Source organism: Xenopus tropicalis, chromosome 9 (genome assembly GCF_000004195.4).
Source record: "Xenopus tropicalis strain Nigerian chromosome 9, UCB_Xtro_10.0, whole genome shotgun sequence".
NCBI lineage: Eukaryota > Metazoa > Chordata > Amphibia > Anura > Pipidae > Xenopus > Xenopus tropicalis.
Genome location: NC_030685.2, coordinates 52,018,304 through 52,043,763, shown reverse-complemented (window position 1 = coordinate 52,043,763; position 25,460 = coordinate 52,018,304). Strand labels below are relative to the sequence as shown.

Sequence of the window (25,460 nt, the reverse complement as noted above, 5' to 3'; positions counted from 1 at the left end):
ATTTATATAAGGATTGTTTGGCTGCTATCAGTAACTGGAAGCAAGTATATTATTTCATGATGACCTGGCCTGCGTAACTAGCACATAAATGTATATTATATGCAGATGAGTGCCAACATATTCCATGTCCCTTTACATAAGTGCAATGTATATAAAGTGACGTACAGAGATTAGTAAAGGTCTTGCAATATTTAACATTTAACCCCTACGTGGAATAGAGTTATACACTGTAAAAAACTCACCCTGACATTGTAGGGAAGAAGTCCTCCAGGATGCTGGGACATGTACTGTGCCAGATCTGTGTGCTGCAATGAAGAAAGAGCAAAACCGCTAAACCTTCTGTTTTCCAAGCAAACAGAACTACGATTTGTTAAACAAGCAGTAGTAATTTATGCAGGGTGAAGATAATCAGGCGCTCAAAAGCTAAATGGTTTCTTTGGAAGAGGTCCTGCTAAATAAATTCAAAAGCAGGTATGGACAATACACCTGTTTCACTTAGGACTGATGCAAGGCATCTGTCGTGATGGGGAGCATGAGCTTATGCATGCTTTTTTGTACATAAAACCCACAGGTGTCTTTTTGTTACTAAATGCAGGCATGTTATATTCTAGCTCAGCATCACCTTAGTTTTCATCAGGCTCACTGTGAAACTGTGTTTCCTTTACTTTGACAGGGTAATAAACACACACAGCGCCTTATAGATATGTTTGTACTTTTTTCAAGTTCTCATCAAACTATAATTCACAATATATAAAAGTACATCATTGTTTTGCTGATCCGTACATCTCACCCATTAATTTAAAGCAAGATAAAACATTTTTACAAAATAGCATGGATTGGCCCAAGTTTTTCATTCAATTACCTATGCTGGCATTGTTTACAAATGTGGAATGTGAGCTCCCTCTTCAGGAATTTTAAATTGTAGCAGCTTTGTTAGGAGTTAATATTAAATCTAGATATTAGAGCAGTGGTTCTTAACCTTCCTAATGCCGCAACCTCATGTTCCTCGTGTTGTGATGACCCCCAACCATAGAGGAGCGGTGTCTCAGTTCCTAAGACCATCAGAAATATGTGTTTTCTGATGGTCCTAGGCGACCCCTGTGAAAGGGTTGTTTGACACCCAAAGGGGTCCCGACCAACAGGTTGAGAACAGCTGTATTAGAGGGTTCACACAGTTTTTTTAAGCTAACCTATGAACCCACATAACAATAAAGCAAGATATCATACTGCTTATGCTTTGGGTGATTCTACGTATAGTGCAATAAAATATCTAGGATAACGGCAGAGTCTAAAAGGGTGATAACCAGCTTTTAGAACTCTGCTACAGAACTACAAGTTCAAGAAAAACTCTACAACTTTAAGAATAACTAAAGCTTACCAAAAAAGTAGGCTAAAAATGCTGCACATTTAGTTAATGGGGTCTCTTTACAGCACATACTAGGGGTCATTTATAACCACAAGTGTAGTTGTGGTCACCAGGGAGAGTTGTGCCTCAAGCAATTGTGGCCAGTGTGTCAAAATTAATGCAACTATGATCGCACTTCTCCAATTGTGTTAATAAGTTAAGATGGAGTCACTTTGGTTGATCACTGTCAAAATGATATCTGTTATTTTATTAGCACATTATTTTTAGCACATTTTGAAGCAGGATGCTGAGGGAAATCTAGATCTGCCAGAGGTGATAGAAGCTCCAGGGTTCCCCTGCATCAACAGGACAAAAGGCAGCAGGCAGTGGTGCAAAGCACAACTATGCGGAAATGCAAAGAGCACATGATGATGCAAATACCTTTAATAAATGGGGATTTAAGCACAACTGACTGTAGGGAAGTTTGTGTGACTGTAACTGCACTTGTAGTTGTAAATGACCCATGTTATTCAACTATATTGAAACTATATTGAAACTAGTAGTATCTCAGTCAGGCCCATATGGTCCTATCCTATCTGGGCTGTTGCAGAGTCTGCTTCTTCTGTAGTTACACCCCTGCTTCCAATAACCCATACTAGGCTGGAACAGTAACCTAAGTTTGCTATAAAAAAAAGTGGGCAGAGTTTCAGTGAAGGTATAAATTGTCTTAATTGTCAGGAATGATAGATTTATGAGTCACTGATAATTAAAATGTACCCTCATTTGCGTTTAATTAGTATAAAATGGTTACTTACCACATATTCAAAAACAAAAGTTAAGGTTTCCCTGGTCTGGATGATATCGTGGAGCAGGACAATATTGGCATGTTTCAGACCCTTGAGTAGTGACCCTATTTCAGACACAAAAGCTACAGCTTACTAAGCTATTGATAAAATACATATTTATATACAGCAGTATTTCAGTTTTTATCTTCTCAATTAAACAGGATGTAAACTGCAGATAAATATAAATTCAGGGAAAAATTAGAGGGGGTGTGTACCCAAAGAATTTAAATGTTTTTTGCATGTAATTCTTAGAAATGTTTAATTTTCATTAAAAGTTTTCAATTATTCTAAAGTTATTTGTAAAATGTAACTGAAATTAAAAAGCAGTGTTTGCCTTACAAATTCTCTCCCTTTCCTTACTACTGATAGATACCCTAGCAACACGGGGGGCATATTTAGTGTAGTGCAAATGTTTTCGTTATCTTAACAATTAGGTGCATGTTTGCATTTTTATTTAAAATTGCAATTATGCCATTGTTAGCATAATGTGCCCACAATTTTGCTGGTGTATGAGGAGGCTGCCATATTTGTGCAGCAGTAGTCCGTTGGCATTAGAAGCTATAACTGTCAGGCTGAGAAGGGGCAGTCAGGTTGGCAAACCAGTCAGGTTTAGGATCTTCAAGTAACAATTACTTACGAAAGCAGCCCTATCAGTGAAAAATGATCAACATGACCTAATGGTAAACTGTATTTTGTGTAATGGTGTACTGTATTTTCAAATTTCCCATATGTTAAGATACCAAAATTTGTCATACATGTGTTTTAGTAAATTGCTCAAGTTGTGGCAAGTTGTCGTTTTTGGCGTAAATATTTAAATTACATTTAGCTAATATGCCCAAATGTATTACTATTCAGCTCTCAATCTGCCTAGACTCCAATTTCCACAATGACCTGTGTGTTCTGTGTTTAACAGATCTGAAAAGAATTATATAATTCATCTAGGCATTGTGGAACTTAAAGGAAAAGTAACACTACATTTTTTTAAGTAAAAAATCTATTCTATATCTATCTACCCTGCTCCAATAATTGCCCTATCCTGCACACAGTTTATTATTTTGAATGCTTTAGTAGAAAATACCTTCTAAAAATTTGCTTCCGGTCATTTCAAATGCGGCGATATGGCAATATTCCCCTTGCACGATCCACATCTCCTCCTAGGCTTCCTTCTGTATAGGCAAACAAGTGACTTATGGTTTTGGAGTCAGAAAAGGACGAGATGTCGATCGTCACATGGTGGATTGTGCAGAGGGAACATTGCTGTATTTGAAATGACCGGATTTATTATTACTTTTCCTTTAAAGTCATGGCTGGAGGAGAGTTGTTTTTTGATACATTGTTTCTGTAGGCAGGTAAACTGAGAAGGACAGACATAAAGTACTTCCAATGACAATTTAGTTTGCAAATAGCTTTAAATAAAACTTTGGAAAACTTTTAAATGAGAACTAAATGCTGACTAAATAAATAGGTTAGAAATGTTGTACATTAAAGATCACAGAATATCTTGGAAAGTACAAGATACATGGGGGTTTGTGCTCTGTTTTGCACTTTCCACTCCACACTCCAATTAGTAAATTAGCCATATTTTGCCTGCTACACAGGAAAAGTTTCAGCACAAACAGGCTTACATGATTCAGTGGCCTGACAGACTATGAAGCCATGCACAGCTCCATAGTGCTATTGTAGAACAGGTAAAATAAAGGAGAACAATTCTGGTATTATAATATGGAGCTTGAAGCTACAAAAAGCACATTCTTCATCAAACCTCTAAGGCACCAACATACACTGCAGACACAGGCCAAATTTCAGTAGACTGTAAACAGACTGATTTATTAATTTACTGAATCTATGAGATACTCACCTTCACGAATTGCTGTGAAGGGCACTCCTTCTTCTGCTTTCATGCTAATGACTTTCAGTGCCACCAACTGGCCATTAATTCTAGAAATTCAAAGCAAAACTTGCATTACAACAATAGCTAAACATAAATGTAAATTGTATTTTTGGTATTTAATAAATTACAACATAGACAAATACATTTGTTTAAAGAGCAATTCTATGCAGAAATACCAGGTGACTTGCTCTAGCAAATTCTTGTTCTTTTTTTGCTTCTTTTTTGTAGATTTTCTTTTCTCTGTAAACATGGGCAGTGGGGGCAGGCCATATTTTTTACACTGTCCTTGTTTATTGCAGTAGAACACTGGCATAGTTTGGCAAATCCCCAACACTGGAGTCAAGCAAGTTCTGTTGGAGAAACAGTCTGTAGTCCATGTAGCTGCAACAATAAAGGACGCTGAAGAGCATTTTCACAACTTTCGGTGCCTGAATAGAGTCACTTATGCATTAGTGATTCAGCCCTCCAGCTTAACAAACAGATTTAGGGACTAAGTTGCCCTATATGGCCCTGCCTTAAGTATGTAACTCTGCTGAGGAGCAAGCTAGAGCTGCATATTAAATCATACATTTCTGTATACAAGGAGATCCAGTAAGTGAGTCTTGTTACCTTGCTGCAGATATCTCCTCATAACATTCACAACGGCTGCACACTTGAAGTATCTCAGTACTATAGCACTATATGCAGTGCTGGGATGGCTACAGCCAGCAGAGCATAGGTCAGAAAGTATCACTGGCAAAGTTTCTGTACATGAGCTACCTGAACTGATTAAAAAATTCAGATAAGAGGACTGGAATACACTGCTAAAGCAGCCATATTAGTTAGTGTTATTTAATCTACAAATGTAAATCTGTGAGCTAGCAGCTTGAATTGGATTTTCCACTGTGTTTAACATGACCATTAGCCTCCAGATACATCTGTTGCTGTTGATCAATACTGTGGTCAAATAAAATAGAGAGATAATAAGAACTGACATTAACAGGAACATTTATCAATATAATCAATTGGCAACTGTGCCAGTTTTTAACATTTTGGCCTCTTCAATCGTCTATCAAAGCAATGTTTTACCTTTATGCTTAACCTAGATTCAAGTAAAATGCAGTTGCAAAATTCTAAGGATTGCATCAATATTTTTTGATTCATTAGAATACTGAATTTGAATACTAAATAATTTATAATTCGATTACTGAATCCTCCACAAAAGACTTGCCCAAACATTAACCCTAATTTGCATATTCAAATTTAAGTAGAATTGAAAAAAATTAATTACTTGATGATGAAAATATTTCTCTGTTTAATTTGTCCATAGCTTAAAAGCAAAAAAAAGGGGTCATTTACAAAGTGTGGGAAAAGGAGCAAAGTACACAAATGATGTGCAAACCACCATGTTTTTGCCATTTTGCACTCTGCCCTGCATGCCCATAGGTTAAGGTCTTTGCACTCCATTTTGAGCAAAAGACCTGTGCCTATGGGCATGTAGGGCAGAGTGCAAAAAACATGGTGGTTTGTACATGGTTTTTGCACTTAGCTCCTCTGAATTCATGGCTGACTATGGTCGGGAGCAATGTATTCATTAGGAGTGGGCTTGAGGCATTATGTGGTTACTGTCATGAAAATGACCTAACAACCGTATGCTCAAACACTGGAGAGAAACCGTGTAGCATCCCAGCACTTTATTTTTGTAAAGTCCAATGACATCACACAGCGACAAATCGTAAAATAGCAAAGAGGCAGTTCCAAAGTCCCACAGAAGTAAATCCACAGTCTGAAGAAAATAATTGCCGAAGAATCACTGAAGTGGTTGATCCGAAGTGCAGGTATCCTTTCCTCTCTCTCTGAAGACTGACTTCCAAGATCTCTTTTGGGCTCTTTTTATGTCCCTGTGGGCCCATTCTCCCAGCAAGCCCCTATTGTTTCTATGCAGGGGTGGAGAGATGTATAGGTGCCGGGGTAACTGTATTATCTGCTTATTGTTTCCAATCAGGCTGGGGCAGACGTGTTGGAACCTTTGGGTATCAGTCCCTAATCTCATCAGAGAGAAATTAAATCAATTCCGCCATTGTTTAAGATAAACCCGTCACATGGCTCCCCCCCCAGTGGATGTGCGTTGATGGGGCTCCCCTCAGTAGGGAGAGACCCAGACACACTGGGAATCAAAGTTGCTTGGGAAGGATGTATAAATCTGCTAGGTTCCAGGTTGAATCCGTAGTTCCGTGATGCAGGGGCCAATTAATGCATATTTATATGTTTCCTGCGCCTCTGCCTAATGGAGAATTCAACTCTGATTTGCCTTCCACACAAAGTCTTTCCATTGAGCCCTTGGACTGCAGCAGCTGCATCATGGGGTTTCTCAAACTCTACAAATGCAAAGCCTGGGGGCTTTTGAGCGACCCAAACCCGACGCAAAGGCCCATAAGTACCAAATGCCTGCTCTAATACAGCTCTGTTGACATGCTGACCAAGATTTCCAATATAAACATTGCAGTTCTGTAAATTGGACTCCTGTGTTTGACTGCGACGAGGACGCTTTATTTGGGCAGCCGGTTGCACCCCCATAACAATATATTCCCCAATGGGTTCAGTAGGTAACACATCATTAGGGGTACAGACATGGCTGTGGTTTTGCAGACTTTGTCTAGGCTGACATGGTGCTTCCACAATTTCAGGATGAACAAATGCCACAGCCTGGGGTTGTTGAGATACAGGCACCCTAGGTGCTTGTGGGCATTTGGCCTGTAAATGAGAGCCCGAGCCACAACTGAAACACCTCTTAGCTCTGTTTTTCAGCTCCTGGGCTGGCATCCCTGTGGCTGATTGGGCGGTAAAGGCCATTTGTGAGTGACCAGTAGGTATCTTTGGTGTGTAGGCTAAGGTACAAGAGCCTGGCAAAACTGGTTGTTCTTGAAGTAACTGTATACGGCTTTCAAGAAACTTATCTGCCAGTCTAGCGGCTTCAAATAAGGTGAGTGTTGCTCGATCCCAAACCCACACTCGCACTTCAGGGGCACATTGCTCAAGAAACTGCTCCATTAAGCAAAGTTGGCGAAGTCCCTCAAGTGTTTTAACTCCACTAGTTCTCAGCCACTGGTCAAAGGTGCGACGTAACCGGCTGGCAAAGACCCAGTAGGTTTCTGTAGGCTCCTTGCTAAAAGCCAGGCGATAAGTCTCTGGTGAAATGGCATAATTCTCAAGAAGTACTCTTTTAACCTCCTCGTAGTCAGCCCGCTGGTCGTAAGGCAATTCCCTGTAGATGTCACTGGCCTTGCCAGTTAACTTACCTGCCAGGATTTTTGGCCACTCTGCCCAGGGAACATTGTAATCCTCACAAATAATTTCAAAGGTTTCCAGGTAGGAATCAATGCCCTCCTGTCTGTCATCAAATGTGGGAAAGGTAGCGTGTGTGACTTTCACTACCGGTTTGTAGACCTCAGACCTCGGGACAGATCCTGCAGAATCCAATGCAGGCGATTGGGAATTCTGCCTTGTACCCAGAATCTCCTGAGAAGCCAGTTCAAAGACTCGCAGGTGATCTGTAGCAGAAAGCCAGGCCCCAAAACTGTGATCCACCGATTATATTGATCCATCACAGGATCTGTAACCCTTACCCACTCATCCCCTGCTTGGGAGGCAGAACCCAATGGAGAAGCTGCTGTTTCCTCCTCATTAGATACCAAGTGATCTTCCATAATAATAGGGCAGGTCCGTTGTAGTCCAACTCTCTGGGCATTAGGTGCAGCATTTCCATCTTCATTCTGCCGCTCTGAATGTAACTCCTGGTAGTAGCATGATCTCTGCAGGGTAGGTAACTCCAGGTTATGTAGCTGTTCCTCCATTTGTTGTCACAAAAAGTCCAAAATGCTCTGGGTCCTCTGGATATATGTCCAGAACGATCCCACCGCTGCCACCAAATGTCATGAAAATGACCTAACAACCGTATGCTCAAACACTGGAGAGAAACCGTGTAGCATCCCAGCACTTTATTTTTGTAAAGTCCAATGACATCACACAGCGACAAATCGTAAAATAGCAAAGAGGCAGTTCCAAAGTCCCACAGAAGTAAATCCACAGTCTCAAGAAAATAATGGCCGAAGAATCACTGAAGCGGTTGATCCGAAGTGCAGGTATCCTTTCCTCTCTCTCTCTGAAGACTGACTTCCAAGATCTCTTTGGGGCTATTTTTATGTCCCTGTGGGCCCATTCTCCCAGCAAGCCCCTATTGTTTCTATGCAGGGGTGAATAGATGTATAGGTGCCGGGGTCACTGGATTATCTGCCTATTGTTTCCAATCAGGCTGGGGCAGACGTGTTGGAACCTTTGGGTATCAGTCCATAATCTCATCAGAGAGAAATTAAATCAATTCCGCCATTGTTTAAGATAAACCCGTCACAGTAACCACCTTGGATGCCCGCTTGTTTGCCATTCAGATATTAGCTATAAGATATTATGAAGCCCTGTACTTACCACTTGCTTATGGCAGACATTACTGGGATGACTTGCACCCAACTGCACTCTACAAGTTGTGCCAGATTTTTAATGGCATGCAACATGCAAAGTGCAGAATCCATTGTCACACATGTAACCGGTAAGTGAATGGGCCCAAAAACGGCATTTGTAACCCTTAGGGGCAGATTTACTAATCCACGAACGTTCCAAAGGCGTCCGAATGCGTTTTTTTTTGCAATGATCGATATTTTTGCGGCTTTTTCGTTGCCATCGCGACTTTTTTGTATATTTTCTGCGACTTTTTCATCGCCGGCGCGCAAAAATCGGATTGGTTTTTCCGCCGTTTACTATCACTCAATACGAAAAAATTGCGAAGGCGACGAAATAGTCGCGCAACATACGATAAAGTCCCGACGGTGACGAAAAAGTTGCGACAAATACGAAAAATCGCGATGGCGACGAAAAACTCCCAAATTTTAATTTCCAATACGATTTTTTCCCTTTCGGGATTCGGATTCGTGGATTAGTAAATCTGCCCCTTAGTGTTCTTGCACTTACACCTAAGGTAAATGTTAGTCAGTAAGCAAGAAAAAAGTGTCCATCTAACTGACACTATAGGGATCATTTACAATTCCTCTGGGCAGAAGTGTGAAAGAGTGAGCCCCTTAGTGCTCATTCATGCAGCACTTCTGCCTGTGGAATGGCTGAGCAGTGCAGCAGACTTTTTTGCATTTTGTACACTTCCTTCCTTGCTATAAATGACCCTTTTTTTTCTTATTTATCCCAATCCCATTTTCCATATCTAAAGTGTTAAAATATACTCAGGGGACAAAAGTACTTTACGAATAAAATAATATTGCAAATGCCAGGGGATTTAATAAAACCTAATTATACCCTTAGGGCTGAACTGACTCTTATGTGTATTAATTACAGTAATTGGAAATACATTAATTGCAGCAGTCACATAACTAACTAAGATAGCAATTGTTTAATTTTTCTTACTTAAAGTTACTACTGCCATTACATAAATATATCCAGGTACAGGTATGGGACCTATTATCCAGAATGCTCGGGATCTGGAGTTTTCCAGGTAAAGGGATCTTTCTGTAGTTTGGATCTCCATAACTTAAATCTGCTAAAAATCATTTTAACATTAAATAAACCCAATAGGATGGTTGTGCCACCAATAAAGATTAATTCTATCTTAGTTGGGATCAAGTACAAGGTACTGTTTTATTATTACAGAGAAAAAGGAAATCATTTTTAAAAATTAGAATTATTTGCTGATAATGGAGTCTATGGGAGATGGCCTTCCGTAATTCGGAAATTTCTGTAATCAAGTCTCTTTTCTACTAACTTGATCCTTGACTGCCCTCTCATTATGTCCTCACATACTTGCATTCAAGACTTTGCAATGGCTCTACCCCTTTTTCTACAATTCTCTCCCACGTTCTGTTCAAATTTCTCCAACTCTTTCTGCCTTCAAAAGGTCATAAAATATATATACTTTTTAAAGAAGCTTACATGCATCTAGCATAGCATAGCTTCAGTGTGCACTATGCTGCTAATTTTTAGTGTCACATCTCTCACCTTGCTAACTCCTGATCTTGCCTCTCCCCACATCCCATGTCTTATACCCCTTCTCCCTTTAGATTAAAAGCTCTTCTGGCCACAGCCCTCTTACCTCTTCTTTTGCTTATTGGTTGTTTCTGTATGTAAATCTCTATGTTCGATTTATACACCCATTTATTGTACAGCCCTGCGGAATTTAATAGGTTACTAACACAAGGAAATTGCCCTGTAACTATGTCTATAGGATTCACTTAGAAGCAGATATAATATGTTTTTTTCATAAATTCTGTTTTTATTTGACAGGCCCATTAGGATTTATTTGTCTAGGTCACCCTTAGGCTTACATCATCCTACTGTATGAGAGAGCCATAGGTTAATTCTGCTTTGTAAATGTAAAGATAACAGTGGGCCTATTTTATGCACTTAAATTACAGCCTTCTGCAGTTGAGCTTATGGGACTCATCTTGAGCCGGCTCAACAATGGGTACGTAGTGACCCGTGAGCAACATGTTGCTCACCAACCTCTTGGATCTTGCTCCTAGTAGCCTCAAAGCAGGTGTTTCATTTTGAGTTCCTTGCTTGGAGGAAGTTTTGGTTGCATTAAAACCATATGTATTGCTAAACAGAGCCTTATGTAGGCTGCCAGTCAATATAAGATCTACCAAATAGCCAATAATAGCCCCCAGGAAATTTTTTTATGCTTGTGTGGCTCCCCAACCCTTTAACCCTTGAATGTGGCTCACAGGTAAAAAAGGTTGGGGACCCCTGACTAGACATGACTAAAGCCAACAAACTTTCTGAAACTCACTGACCTTAAAATATTCCTACATGTGTATTTACTACACATGTAAAGGTGTATTATCATAAGAAATCCCAGTCAAAAACAGTCCTCCTGCCCTGGAATTATAAATATACAACTGCACAGGTTACAATAACCTAATGCTGCACCCTAGAGATCTATACAGTTTTAATTTTGTAAAAATAATGTATTATTATGTAATAATGTATTTTTTTCAAATACTGTATGCTGTCAAAACATGTTCAAATAAATCTGATTTGAATTTATTTTAAAATGTTTTGATTTTGTGTGTGTTTTTTAAAGTGGACCTGTCACCCAGACATAAAAAGCTGTATAATAAAAGCCCTTTTTAAATTAAACATGTAACCCAAAGTCATTTTTTTATTAACACATCTATACCCATTATATAAGCGTTTAAAAGTCCCAGCTGTCAATCATATATTGCCTGACCCGCCTCTATGCCTAAGGCATAGGGGTGGGGCAGACAGATACTTTCACTTTCAATTCAGAACTTCTTAGATGTCACTGCACTCCTCACATTCCCCCTCCTTCCTCACCATTTAATTGTGTAACCAGTGCATGGATATGGGTATCAGGTCCCCCCATACTGGCACAGAAAGATTTTGGCAGGATGCACAGCTTGCCTTAATAACAGTGTCCACAAAATGGAGCCTGCCTGTTTTCTGCAATTGTGAACTCCAGTGCTGAAGGAAAATTTTAAAATAACTTATATAGTGTAACTGAAGTTTATTTTTCTTGACAAACACAATTGAAAACAATTTGTAATTATTTCTTAGGGTGACAGGTCCCCTTTAATTATGACAATTACAGAGTTCAAGTGTTCAAAATGAACACTGGTTATAAATACATTTCATACAATAAATGCATACATCAATAAATAACATGGGATTTCAGGTTTACCAATAGTAGCTGACATACTATTTAGAGAGAGAAGACCACCGTGAAGTGAGCTGACACATCATGACACATCACCTGGCCAGTGGAATACCAGGCTGGTGCAGGACACTCAGTGCATGTATAAAAGGAGACCTGTGTTAGCTAAAAGTTTGATTGCAAAAAGACTTCAAGGACTGAGCAATGGATACATTCATTTTGGTCAACAATTTAAATGTAAAGTTTTTGCTTTTTGTTCGTATCACATCTACAAATGGCACTTACCTGCTGATACCTTTGTACACAGTTGCATAGGAACCTTCCCCAAGCTTTTCAAGATTTAAGTAGGAAGATGCATTTCCAAAAGGCAGGCCCCTCCTTTGCTGCAATAATAGAAAAGTCTAGGCTTAAGAGTAGCAGTAAACTGAAATTATATTCATCAACGGGTATCATAAGATGATATGATGATAATTATGAACAACTCTAACAAACCCTAACGTTTTTGAAAAGGGGAAGTATTTATATAACATTTATAACATTTGAATTGCTTAAATATAATATGATATCAATCCTGTTTCTCAAATCCTCTTTCATTCCTCTCCCTAAGTCCTTCAGTGAATCATAAGCATTGTTACTTATGGGTCACACAAGAGGATTCAATGCAATATGCCTTTGAAATTACAGCTTTTCAATATTACAGTTTTGAACTTGGATTTCTACACTAACCTACTGAAAGCCACCATTGAGGAGCAAGTACAATATTTAAATGATATTATTTTTGGTACATATTATATAATATAGCTATAGATAATAGCTTTTCAGAGGCAACATAATTTAGTCCTTTTATCAATCAGCTAGTTTCAATAGAACAGAACAACATGAGTTGGTTAAACTCTATAGTAAGGATATAAAGCCTGCAAACCTCCAGTTAATGATGAACATTTATAATTGGGGCAAAAAGCTTTGCATGCTGGCTCCATACGTACCCACTGTAGAGCCTGCCCCAAATTTTTCCCCTGGAGTGGATCGCTGTTACTCCGAGCCCTTAAAGATCGTATTCTTCTGACCTGGACTGTGTGGTACCACTGGGGTGGTAGAGACCTTACAGGACAGGGAACATCACTAAAGTCTGTAAGCTAATAAGAAAAAAATGAAGTGTAGTAATGGGATTTATAATCTAGAACATTCAGGATCAGGTTCACCTGGTAAGAGGTATTTCCGTTGTTTGGATCACCATACCTTAAATTTATACAAACATTAAAAAGATAGGATTGTTTTGTCACCAATATATATTTAGGGTGAAGACATGGAGCTACGTAGTAGCAGCTACTTGTCATTGCTAACAACAGCAGAAAATACCTTGCCATAGATAATACTGAGAATACTGTTGCTAAAACAAATGTAGAACCAATTATGAGTAATTGATCAGTATTGTGTAGTTAGTAGCTGCTACTAGTAGCTCCGTGTGTCTTCACACTTACACAGCATGTAGTGCCAATCCTCCCATTCATCCTGCTCTGATTAATTTTCTGCAAGCTATTGCAAAGTACAGGTTGAGATAGATTGAATGAAGCCCACCTACTTTAGGTGACTAATTCAAGGGTTCCTTAGTGGGTTATTCCAGCACTCACAGCACTGACTTCACTGATGCATCCAGGGAATCACATGCTGATGGAATTACTTTGTGCCCTTATTGGTGAATAGCACTTGTGTTTGGTACAAGTTATTTTTATAGTAGCAGAGTGTTACACTATGTTAACCACAAAATAGCTATAGAACAGTTACTATTGTGAAATTATAACATACACTTATGAAGGGGCAAAAAAAAGCCTTTAATTATATTTTTTTTTCTTCTTCTTCCCTAGTTGGGCCAACAATTGGATCATCCATTGGGGCCTATGGGAAATAGTTAGACAAGGACCACATGAATGTGATAATCAGGCAGGCCTGTAGGTCAGGTCTATACACAGACAGAGAAGCTGCCGACTTGTTTTAAAGGGGCTGAAATCTGTCTGTGTATGGCCAGCTTTAACAAGAATTGCCATCACCCAGACAGTAAAACTTATACTTGATGCTAATGTTATTAACAGAAAGGAAAGAGGACATTATTTATGTAACTATTTAAGGGCTTCTGATTTGAACTGATGAAACCTTGTAGGTGTAATTTTTATGCGAGAAACCTTCATTTTCTCCTCTTATAAAACTTTGTGGTGCACATGCTTTGGTCTCTTGATGTAATGTGATCAATAAGTTGAGAATAGACAGTATCTAACAATACAATGGTAATGAAAAGCTTGTCACCTGCAGGTGCAAAGCCTAATTCCTGCCACTAATGAGCCTGCACAATTTGCTGTCACATATACTCTCCAAATTCAAGGCACAAATTGCGGGTCCTGTGCACAAAGACATTTGTATGAAATCATAAAAATATAATATAGTTGTTATATTTTGAGCCACTAACCTCGCTGCATAAACAGATATTTAAAGCTGCACATATTATTTGCACTCACTGTTTTAACATGTTTCCTAGCAATGTGCTTTACACAAAGCAACCTAGCAAGGGTTAAAACTGTGCACAGTAAAAAAGAAATTAGAGAGAATATTGACTCCAAATTACCTTGGTGCAGTTAACCATCTGCTTATGAAGAAGCTAGCAAGGGCAATACATGAAAGCAGTGCCATTTCTAGTGGTTGCTAGGGAGAAATGAGAACATAAATAATACCTTCCAACAATAACTCCTTATCAATAAAATACAAAAGAAATTAGAAAAGATGAAGCTGTCATGGCCTAGATTTATTTAGGGTCTGACAGGGTAGTAATGTTAATGGCACAGCTAAAATTTTCCCTGTCAATTGTAGAACAAATTGCCACTATTTTTACTGTAAGCTGGTTTAAAAGGGTGCTACCAGTGCCTGTTCTGGACAGAGATGAACTAAGGACCTTTTGTCCTATGCCTGCATAGCCTTACACTATACTGCTATTTACTGCCATAACTACACATTACTGGGCCCCACTGCAAAGTTATTTTATGGCCCCAATAAACTTTGGGAATAAGATATTTGTATAAACATATATACAAACTGGTAATCAGTCCTGCCCTTAGAATTCAGTCTAACATGAGAAAATGTCAATATACTCAACAGCCAAAAATGGAAATTCACACTTTGCATAAATCACTAAGAATAAAAGCAGCTACAAAGGGAACAAAAAAAGCAAATCAAAATAAAAGCCCATTAAAAAGGTGGTACATAATTGAGTTAAAGGAATAAGAAAAAAGTAAGATAAAGATACATAAGGATTGCATTCCTATTAGCATCTAAATTGCATTAACACTATTCAACCATCAAGCTTTTTCAGTAGTGATTTCTAACTATGTCATAGCTGTAGTGTGACCTAAAGTGATTGTAACCAAAATATACTTCCTGTTTTTGAACTAGAACTCTCTGTAGGCCACAGGTCAGAGTATAGAACAGGACTGAATGCTCAAGCATAACAAGGTAAAGAAAAAATCCAGGTACCATAGCCCATGGTAATTTACCTCCTGCGGAAAATATTCCTCATGTTCTGTATGCATCTCTTGATGCTGCTCCTGGGGTCTCATCTTGGATCCGCAGCATAAGCAGCCAAACACAGCATTAGTACACAGTACCTCACCCATCACTTCCTATGCTTTTTGTGTATCTCTCTCTGTCTCATCTTCTTCAACATAAGCCTGTTCATATGACTCACATGACACCCCGAGCTTCCAGCAAACAGCCCCATGACTCAAATTTCCATCACACATTCTCTAGGAGTGTTACACACACTCATTTTCTGCATACATTTAAAGAAAAAAAAAAGACAAATGACCCATTAAATGCCAGAACAATCTGCAGTATATTGAAAGGCTTGCTTCTAATTGCAAAAAAAAGATCGAAAGTCTATATTTATTTTCTGGTATTTATATAGTACTGGCACAGTTATGCAGTGATTTACAGATTTTATTTATCATTCAAATCAGTACTTGTCCCACTGGAGCTTACAATCTAAGGTCCCTATCACACATTGAAATTCATATTTATGATTTTTTTTATTGAATTCAAAATTTTACATGACTGTTAGCTTATTTATTAAATATCCAAATTAAAAAAAAAACCGCAAGAGCACACAAGTCAAATTATATCTATAATGTTAATATTTTTTGCAATTCTATTCTTTTGCTTTATTTTTTCTGTTTATTAGTTTATATAAAAATATGTTTCGTATTTCAACACACAGTTATCAGTGCATTCAATGATCTACGACTTACATGACAAAACAGCTGCTTTTTAATAACATGTGGATCTTCCTAAGCCATATAGATACTAAAAAACAAGATAACTGGACTAATGCACAATATTATAACACGCTAATGGTTTTGGAACTTGTATTGAATAATCTATGTGAAAGATTCTATGCACTGCACAATAATTGTTTGAATAAAAATGATGAAAAAAAATAATATTCAAATAAAAAATGCGACCATGAAAAAAAAACATGAATACCTAGAATTCGTATTTTACTTTTAGCATTTTTAATGCGTCTACAAGCTTAAAAAAATATTTCCAATAACTATAATTTAATTTTTGATTTTGCCTATGACAGCTTACATTGAGTTCTACATGACCTGTCAGGCTTTTAGATGCTGAATTTTTTAAATTCCAGTGTTTTGAGTTTTTTTAAACTTAAATAAAAAAATTGAGTTTTTTAAACCTTAATTCAAATTCATGATTTTTAGCGACAAAAAAATCCAATCACTGAAATTTTTTTAAATATGACTGCTGATAAATAACCCCCTTAAGGTTAATTTTATCAGAAGCCATATAACCTACTTATATATTTTAGAACTTTGGGAAGACATAGACAGGTAGTACATAGTGCCCAAGCTGGAATTGAACTAAGGACCCATGCACTGCAAGCAGAAGTGGTACCCGCTGAAGTCACCGTGCTGCCCACAAGTGTCAGAGAAGAGCTTGGGATTTAAAGAGCAGAAACAAGAAGAAAGTAAACTAACTCTTTCAATGGTAAGTTAGGAATTAGGTTAATAGCTGTAAAAAAATTACTTTAACATAATAAAAATGCTTAAATATACTTTATATACCAGATAATAATGTTCTCATAATGAACTCTCATGCCCACAAAAGGACCAACTCTCTATGCCAGGGGAGTTTTTTTTTGCATGCTGACGGACGCATCAAACATATATATTGGGTATAAATACATATATTGGGCATAAAAGCATTTGCTAAATGCAACAAAGCACTTTTTATGAGCTTGATATGTACCTCTCTATTTTATTGTATTGTGATATCTGTTGAATGCATAAAAATGCAGCATTTTGCATTTTAAAAAAAAACTGTTCCACAACTGTGCTAAAATGTAGATTTAGATGCTGGTGAGTACAACCAGGCAGAACAAAATGGAATAAGTTATCTCATGCATTTACTGTATATGTGCTCAAACCTGCATCCTAAACACTTTAAAAAAACAACATCTACAGGTATGTGTAGTAATGCTAAAGTTTCAAAAAATCCAACAAATCCCATGCAAAAAAAAAATGAAAAAGAAAAAAAATAAACTTATATTCTTTATGTATTTATAGATACTTTTGTGTGTATATGTCCAAATGGTTAAACTAAATCTTGTTTTCATTCACATAAGGGCAATGTGTTTTTAGGAATTACTGACCTATAAACCAGTCTCCCCTTATGTTATATTGATTTTCTCTCTTACATGTCCCTGGGCTTGTTTCCATTCATGCTAGAACAATGTGCTTTCATTCTTGTCAGCTGAGGGACCTCAGTTAAGGATTTTAAAAATAATAAATGTCCTAGTTTTTCTAGATTATTATGTGGTTACACATATTTGAAGTCGGACTGGGGTACCTAGGGCCCACCTTGTACTCGACTCATGGGCCCATTGCCCAGCCACTGCCACTCCTCGCTCCGCCCCCACCCACAGCCTCTCCTGCAGCACTACACACTGTGCTATCCATTAGACCAGGGGAAACAATTATTGATGGCTGTGCGTTCCACAGTGCAATACATGGGCATCTTTACTTTTGCTTGAATCTTTCCAATGTTGCTAATGGCTGGCTGGCTTGCAGGCAGGCGAAAAGGGCCCAATAGTGTTGGGGCCCAATGGGCTTTTTCCTAGTATCCGAGTGGGCCAGTCCAACCCTGACTGAAGTGGTATTGGTTAGTAATTCTGTCACTGTTAAAGTTAAGTTGAGGATCACTGTTCCATTAGTTTATTAATAATGTTGAACATCTGATATGGTAGCTACTAGTGGTAATAACTACAGATATGCAGAAGCTCTGGCATTATTTTTTGCTGTCACTATTATAGTGTCACAACCTCTCTGGTTTACAACTAGGAACCTGGTGTTTGCTGCTGCTGCTCCTCCTGGCTGAACCATAGGAGGTGTTGTGGATTAGCTTTTTGATAGTCCTTGTACCATACATCAGTTGTTGTCCTTGTTTTTCTAAATTTTGCTTCAGCTGTACAGCTCTTAGAGTTTTTAACTTACTGATATGTTTGCTAGAAGTTACTTAGCACATAGGCTCCTATTACCTAATTCAAGGTAACCCTGACATATAGGCAGTGTCAGAAGACGTGCTTCTGTCTTAAAGGAAAACTATACCCCCAGAATGAATACTTAACCAACAGAGAGTTTATATTTTATTAATATTGCCCTTTTACATCCTTTCCCTTCATCCACCATTTAGTGATGGGCAGTGTGCTCCCTCAGAAATCGCATGATCAGAAATAATGCAGTTCTAACTATACAGTAGATTGTAAGCTCTTTTGGGCAGGGCCCTCTTCACCTTGTATCGGTTATTGATTGCTTTATATGTTACTCTGTATGTCCAATGTATGAAACCCACTTATTGTACAGCGCTGCGAAATATGTTGGCGCTTTATAAATAAATTTTAAAAATAATAATAATACAGTAACAGGAAAAAGTGTGGAAGCAAAAGGCAGAACTCTATTCTTAATTGGCTGATGGGGCCTAGCATGTATGTGCACCTTGGCTTGTTTGTGTCCACTGTGAATCCTATGATCCCAGGAGATGGCCCTTAATTCTTAAAATGGCAGTTTTCTATTGAGGATTACCCAATAGCATATACTACTAAAAAGTATATTTTTATGCAAATGGTTTATTTAGATGAAGGGTTTTACATATGAGCTTGTTTATGTAATATATTTTTATAGAGACCTACACTGTTTCTGGGTAGTTTTTATTTAAATGCATTAGAATTATAAGGCATAATATATGGATGAATCTCCAGACTTTCATAATAATCTGGACACTAAAGACTACTTTACTACTGACTTTACCGTTTCTGGATCAGTTTTCAAATCTGCTCTTAAAGAAGAAGGAAAGGCTAAGTCACTTGGGGGTGCCAAAATGTTAGGCACCCCCCAGTGACTTAGATCGCTTACCTTCTACCCCGGGCTGGTGCCCCTGTATGGAGAAAACAGCACCAGCCCGGGGTAGCAGCGACCGCTTCCTACTTCCTCTCTCGCTGTGCGCGTATGCGCAGTAGAGTGAAAAGCCAAACTTTAACAGAAAAGTCGACTTTTTCACTCTACTGCGCATGCGCCGGACTCGGAGTCTAGGGGAAAGGAAGGAGGAAGCGAATCGCCCCAGGTGCCCCGGGCTGGTGCGGTTTTCTCCTAACAGGGGCACCAGCCCGGGGTACGAGGTAAGCGATTCAAGTCACTTGGGGGTGCTTAACATTTTAGCACCCCCAAGTGACTTAGCCTTTCGTTCCCCTTTAAAAGTAACAAATATAGTGGTTCCCACTAATATAAACAAAAAACAGCTACCCTGGTCAGGCAGGCAGAGTCTAAGCAGGATTGCTTGATTCAGCTGTATTTGGAGAGGATTTTGTCAGAGAATAATAAGATGGTTCTGCTATTTTTTGAGCATTCCAGGTACCGGGCTGATGGCCAAGAGATCCAGATACATTATTGCATGCCATCAAATAGGACATTGACAGTATGCATCACAGTACTGTTTTAATATTAGTCTGTGGAGTGAGCATTATCTATCATGTCATATACAGGGATACAGGTATAGGATCCATAATCCGAAAATCCACTATGCAGAAAGCTCTGAATTACAGAAAAGCTAACTCCCACAGACTTCATTTTAATCAAATAATTCTCATTTGTAAAAATTATTTCCTTGTTTTCTCTATTATAATAAAACAGTACCATGTACTTGATCCCAAGATATAATTAATGGTTACTGTAGGCAAAACATCCTATTAGGTTTAATTAATGTTTAAATTATTTTTATTAGCCTTAAGGTATGGGGATCCAAATTACAGACTCCTTATCCAGAAAATCCCAGAAAAAGGCACAATTATCAAGGGCAGTTATATAGATCAGGGAACTGTGAAATGACCCCTATTATTTTCATAAAACTCTATATATTTAATTTTTTAAAAAGCACCATATATATTCAAAATGATCAGGTTCCTGCTATGTCTCTATCTTAACAAGATAGCAATAAGTTAGTCCTGCAAAGACCTTTTTCTATTTCCACATCTTTACTAATAAGATGTTATATTTAGTTTTCTGCTTTTCTAAAGCAACACATAGAAGAAATCATTATCACTATTTTCTAAACTAGTTCTTTTTTTCTAATATAATTTCCTACCCACATGTAAGTAAGTTATGGGAGTTTCTCTGGTGCTTTGGACTGGATGTTGGGCTTTACCACTCAAACATACCCAATGAAATAAAAGTTAGACCTACTTCAACACACTTGAGCCAATCTGTGTTATTCATTTTAAACCATTACCTCTTCATATCCTGTGTGTTTTTGCTTCAAACCTAGAATAGAAAAAAATAAGTTGATCATTTGAAACCATGATATACACATACTGTATACTTGTCCTTGTGCAATAACTATGCATATGGGGTAGATTTATCAAAGTTAGTATTTTTTTTATTAAAAATTCCCATTAAAAATTGCACAACACCCCCCCACAAATTTTTAGCATCTAAAAGCTTGCAACGTCATGTAGACGTCAATGGGAGCTATCCTAGTTAAAAATTTAACTATGTAATCAATTCAAGTTTTACATTTGTTTTGTGTTGCAACCCATTAACAATAATGCAAAAATTACGAATTCAAAGTATTTAAGTTACTTTTTATAGTTTTATTCAATCAAGTTTTTATAAGATATTTGAATAAATAAAGCAACATTTGTGGTTTTTTTTTGTAATTTTTTTTAAATTCACAGTTCAAGTAGGATAAAAAAATATGAAATTACACAAATCTAAATTCAATAAGCTTCAATAAGCCTGTAACTGTTTGGTCAGTTGTTTTTCCAAATAAGGTAATAAACTATACAAATAGCAAAATCGATCATATATTTTTTTTTTTAATTTTTCCACTATGACTAAATTCACTTTTTAAAAATGCATGAATGCCTTCTAATTTCTTACAAAATATGATTACAAAAAGAACAAACAAAAAAAACATAGAACAAATACAAAAACGAATACCTCATAATTACAAGCAAAAAATATGTGGAAAAAAAACCTCTAAAACCTCACAGGAAAAAAAAATATTTTACAATTTGCAAAGGACAGCTTCTATATGACCTTGCCAGCTTTAAGATGGTGTAGTTTTGTATTAGAGTTTTTCATGGTTTTTTCACTCAATGAATTCCAGCAATTTGTGGTAGAGTAATAATTTACTAAAAATTTCAATTTGCTGAAAAAATGTGAAATTTAATAAATCTGGCCCTTCATGTATCAGGTACTATTTGATATTCATCTAATGAGGCCAAGGTACACAATTATCTGTGTAATGTCACAGAAGCAAATTTAATCACCCCAATGGACTTTACTAAGGCCCCCAACACACACTGTAGACATTAATATACATTTGTTATAGTTCCTTGATAGTGATGAAACAACTGTTAAAAGATAATATAAACAGTTTGAGTACATGTACCCCCACCCCATTAAGTTGCATAAAAGGTACATGAACAAGATTATATAAATGCATAGGTCAGTGTTGTCCATTTTATTTTATGCAGTGGAACAATTATACACTGAATGAATGCTGATTTCAGATGGGTGACACAGTGGCTAGCACATATTCCTTCAGCACTTGTGTTCTAAATTCTTTTCAAAACTAGTCTCTATCTGCAAGAAGGTTGTATGTTCTTACAGGGTCTCTATAGACCCAGGATACTCCAATTTCTTCCCATATTACAAAAACATACAGACTGGTTAAGTGACCCTAATGTGTGTGAATGTGATAGGGTCCTTAGACTGGGTAATATGTTAGGTTTAAGACACAAACTCTAATCCAAAGGCTAGCAATGCCCCCAAAACACACCTGATCTTAGAAATGCAAGCAGTTTAATCTGGTTTGCTAGCAGAGACAGGTTGCTTTTACAGTAATGTTATGTAAATAAAAGTATATTTATACTGGTACCTGCATGTTTTGCAACATAAAATTATGTTTAAAAGGCTCGTCTGCTGACGTATCACCTGCTTACCCAAGCCACATCTCCCACATAACTCTATACTGAGGCTGTAGTCTGCTTTGCACAAAGCAATAAGCGCTAGGTTTATAATAAGGGAGGGCAAAAATCACCATAACACAGTGATCCCCAACCAGTGGCTCAGAAGCAACCTGTTGCTCACCTCCCCCTTTGATGTTGCTCCAAGTGGCCTCAAAGTAGGTGCCCATTTCTAAACTTCTGGAGTTTAGCACAGAGACACACTTTTACTCCAAGCAGAACCTCCTGCAGGGGCCAGCAGTCCACATGGGGCTACCAAATAGCCAATCATAGTCCTAAATTGACTTCCCCAGAGAACTTTTTCATGCTTGTGTGGCTTACCAACACTTTTTATATCTGCATGTGGCTCATGAGTACAAAAGGTTGGGGATTCATAGCATGTATCTAAATATTGTGTTTGCTTGATAAAGCTGTTGTTTTCTATTGTACTGCATATATAGAAACAACTGTCACACCAATAACGAGGCAGTTGTTTTACTACAACTGGATACTAGTGGTGAACTATGCAACTTGTGCAATGTTTTTGTCACTAAGAGAGTGTGTAATACACTCTAACATATGGCACCTTCACATTATTGCATTGAATAAGGATGAGGTTGTTGAACTACAACTGTGTACTACTATAATATCAGTTTTTTGGCACAGTGTACTTTATTAAATTTTTCTGATTAATTTTTTTATGAAATTTTCTATGAATTAAGTGATCCATATATTTTTAATAGTTTTTTTTTTTAATGTGTATTTTTATTGTAAGAATAATTTATTTATTCTTACGTCGACTGGCCAGTCACTAATGAATTATGTGTTTATGATATGTAGTAAAGGATATCTGAATTCCACTGAGTTGTTGTTACCAATAAGTTTAGTTCACCATAAAATCACACATTAATGTACACTATTTAGGGATCACCTGTTAAAAACACTCAGAGCTTGTAAACTGTATAAAAAGTTGCACAGCTCACACTTAATATTTCTTTCAAAACAAGGGATTAATTAGATGACAATGTGCGGAATAAAATATTTTTTCAGAGGAATATTAAGACAGTTATTTTCGAAGTTCATATACCTTTTTTTATTGAGTTTGAGTTTTTTTGTGTTAATTATGAATTATGGTTTAAAAAAACTTAATTTTTTTATATTTATTAAGCAAAAAGAAAACACAAAAAATTTAGTGTAAACTGCCCCTGAAAGCTTGCAAAGAAGTTAATGGGAGCTGTCCTAAAATCAGTTTTTCCCCCTTTTCTAATTCAGATTCTTTAATAAATAAGGTCACGATCAGTAACTGCTCACTGTCTCTCGTTTCCCTTCCTGCTGTGGTGCCACTGGTGTGGTAGTACCTTGAGGGGGGTTATAGATTGCCACCCTTGCCTCGGATACCAAAGCTCATTCTACTACAATGATACAATAACAACATATTTGTATTCTTAAGTTAAACTCAAAATGGAGATTTTTTTATTTAACCAAATAAAAGAGTGAAGGCCTCCCACAGTTCTACTGTTTGATGTACAGATACAATGATCCAAGATGACAATGGATTTTTATGGACCAACCAACCAAGTCTATCACCTAAAAAGTCTTTTGGGATATTCATTCAATTTGTCAATGATTAGTTGAACCCCGTCAACCCTATACTTAATGCACAAAAGCTTTATATTTTCCAGTATGTGAGAGCAGAATCCGATACCACATGGCAGATTTATTACTGAATTACCTACGAGTGGTTAGTTACATAAAGCGTCTGCATTGCTACAATGAATACGTGTAGCAGGAATTAAAATGATCCTTTTAAATCTACAGCAATATACTCTAACACTCACTCTCTTTAGATTTTTGTGTAAAGAAGAAACTTGGCAGCCCTGTGTGCAGTGTATGTTTTTCCTTATGGAGGGATGATTTGCTTGATGTGAACGGTTCACCCTGGCAGTTAACCTCATTGTCTGTGGAAGGGACTAATCATTAAGGTTAGAGAATTTAAAATGCACTAATTACACTACTGGTTTTTAATTTCAGGGTTCTTATAAATAAGATAAATCAGATACAACCAAAGCAGAATTAAAACATATTCTAACAGTCAGTAGACATTTGGTATTAAGGACCTATATTAAAACTGCATAGGCAAATGCTGATTTGCAAAAAAGCGGCTAATATTAGACTGGAAATAGGCTTATACTACCTTTGTTAAAATTGATGGAAATAGGAACTTACCCAGGCGACAGAAGGCCTCTGTAGCAGCCTGCCTTATATTCTGCATGATGGTCACAGCGTGAGAAGAGAGATGAGAGAGGGAGACAGAGAGAGAGATCGAAAGAGAGGCAGGCAGCTATGTTCATCACTGTTCCTGTGCTGCTTAAGAGAAGGCAGGGAAAAGGAAGAGGCAGTGTATGGGCATAAAAGAAAGAAATATAAAGAGGGAACAGCTTCTCTGTACACTGTATTATGCAGAGCTGGCTGCTGGCTGCTGGCTGCTGGCTGCAGCAGACTCGGGCACAAAAAGACGACTACCAAAGGGATGCATTCAGTACGCCTGTCATAATTACAAATTCAGTTGTTTGGAATGAAGCCAGTGTATCAATGAGCAGCATAAACGCAGTTTCTTTTTTTTAATTACCATATTCCATAATATATTAATACATTCAGTGGAATGGAGAGAGTACTTAAGCCCCATATACTGTATATATATATATACACACATACACCTTGAGAAAGGTTCCAATGTGGACCGAAACTTAATCTTATAGCTGCTACTTCACATAGTCAATAGCCTATTAATATTTCGTATTTATATTTAAAATCTTAAGTAGATAACTGATAACTGATAATGTACCTGGAATTTTAGCAGATATCTGGTTGCTAGGGTCAAATGTAACCTAGCAGCCATTTGCAGCGAATGGTGCGTGACTGAGTGAATGTAAGATATGAAAGGCCAAGGGTGTAACAAGAGGGCAAGGGGGTCTGAGATTTAGTCTATTTTTTCTTTATACCCATGTCTATTGAACCCATACCCTGGTGGGACAACTTCTGGAAAACGCAGCGATGCGTATGCCATCCCACCAGCGATTTACATTCTTGCCGGTGGGGTGGCATTGCGGGGATAT

General features: G+C 37.6%; 1 protein-coding gene across 3 annotated transcripts in view; it reads right to left on the bottom strand.

The window, feature by feature from the left end:
• The window catches only part of cdk15 (cyclin-dependent kinase 15), a 102,180-nt gene that overhangs the window by 71,909 nt on the left and 4,811 nt on the right, over positions 1–25,460 (bottom strand). The window contains exons 1-7 of one of the 3 annotated variants that reach the window (XM_012970593.2): positions 24,571–24,825; positions 20,625–20,656; positions 12,776–12,925; positions 12,075–12,172; positions 4,049–4,128; positions 2,161–2,255; positions 243–305 (exon numbers count right to left, since the gene is read on the bottom strand). In XM_012970593.2, the coding sequence (XP_012826047.1) occupies positions 243–305; positions 2,161–2,255; positions 4,049–4,128; positions 12,075–12,172; positions 12,776–12,925; positions 20,625–20,656; positions 24,571–24,616 (564 nt within the window). In that variant the 5' untranslated portion in view covers positions 24,617–24,825. 3 annotated transcript variants of the gene reach the window in all.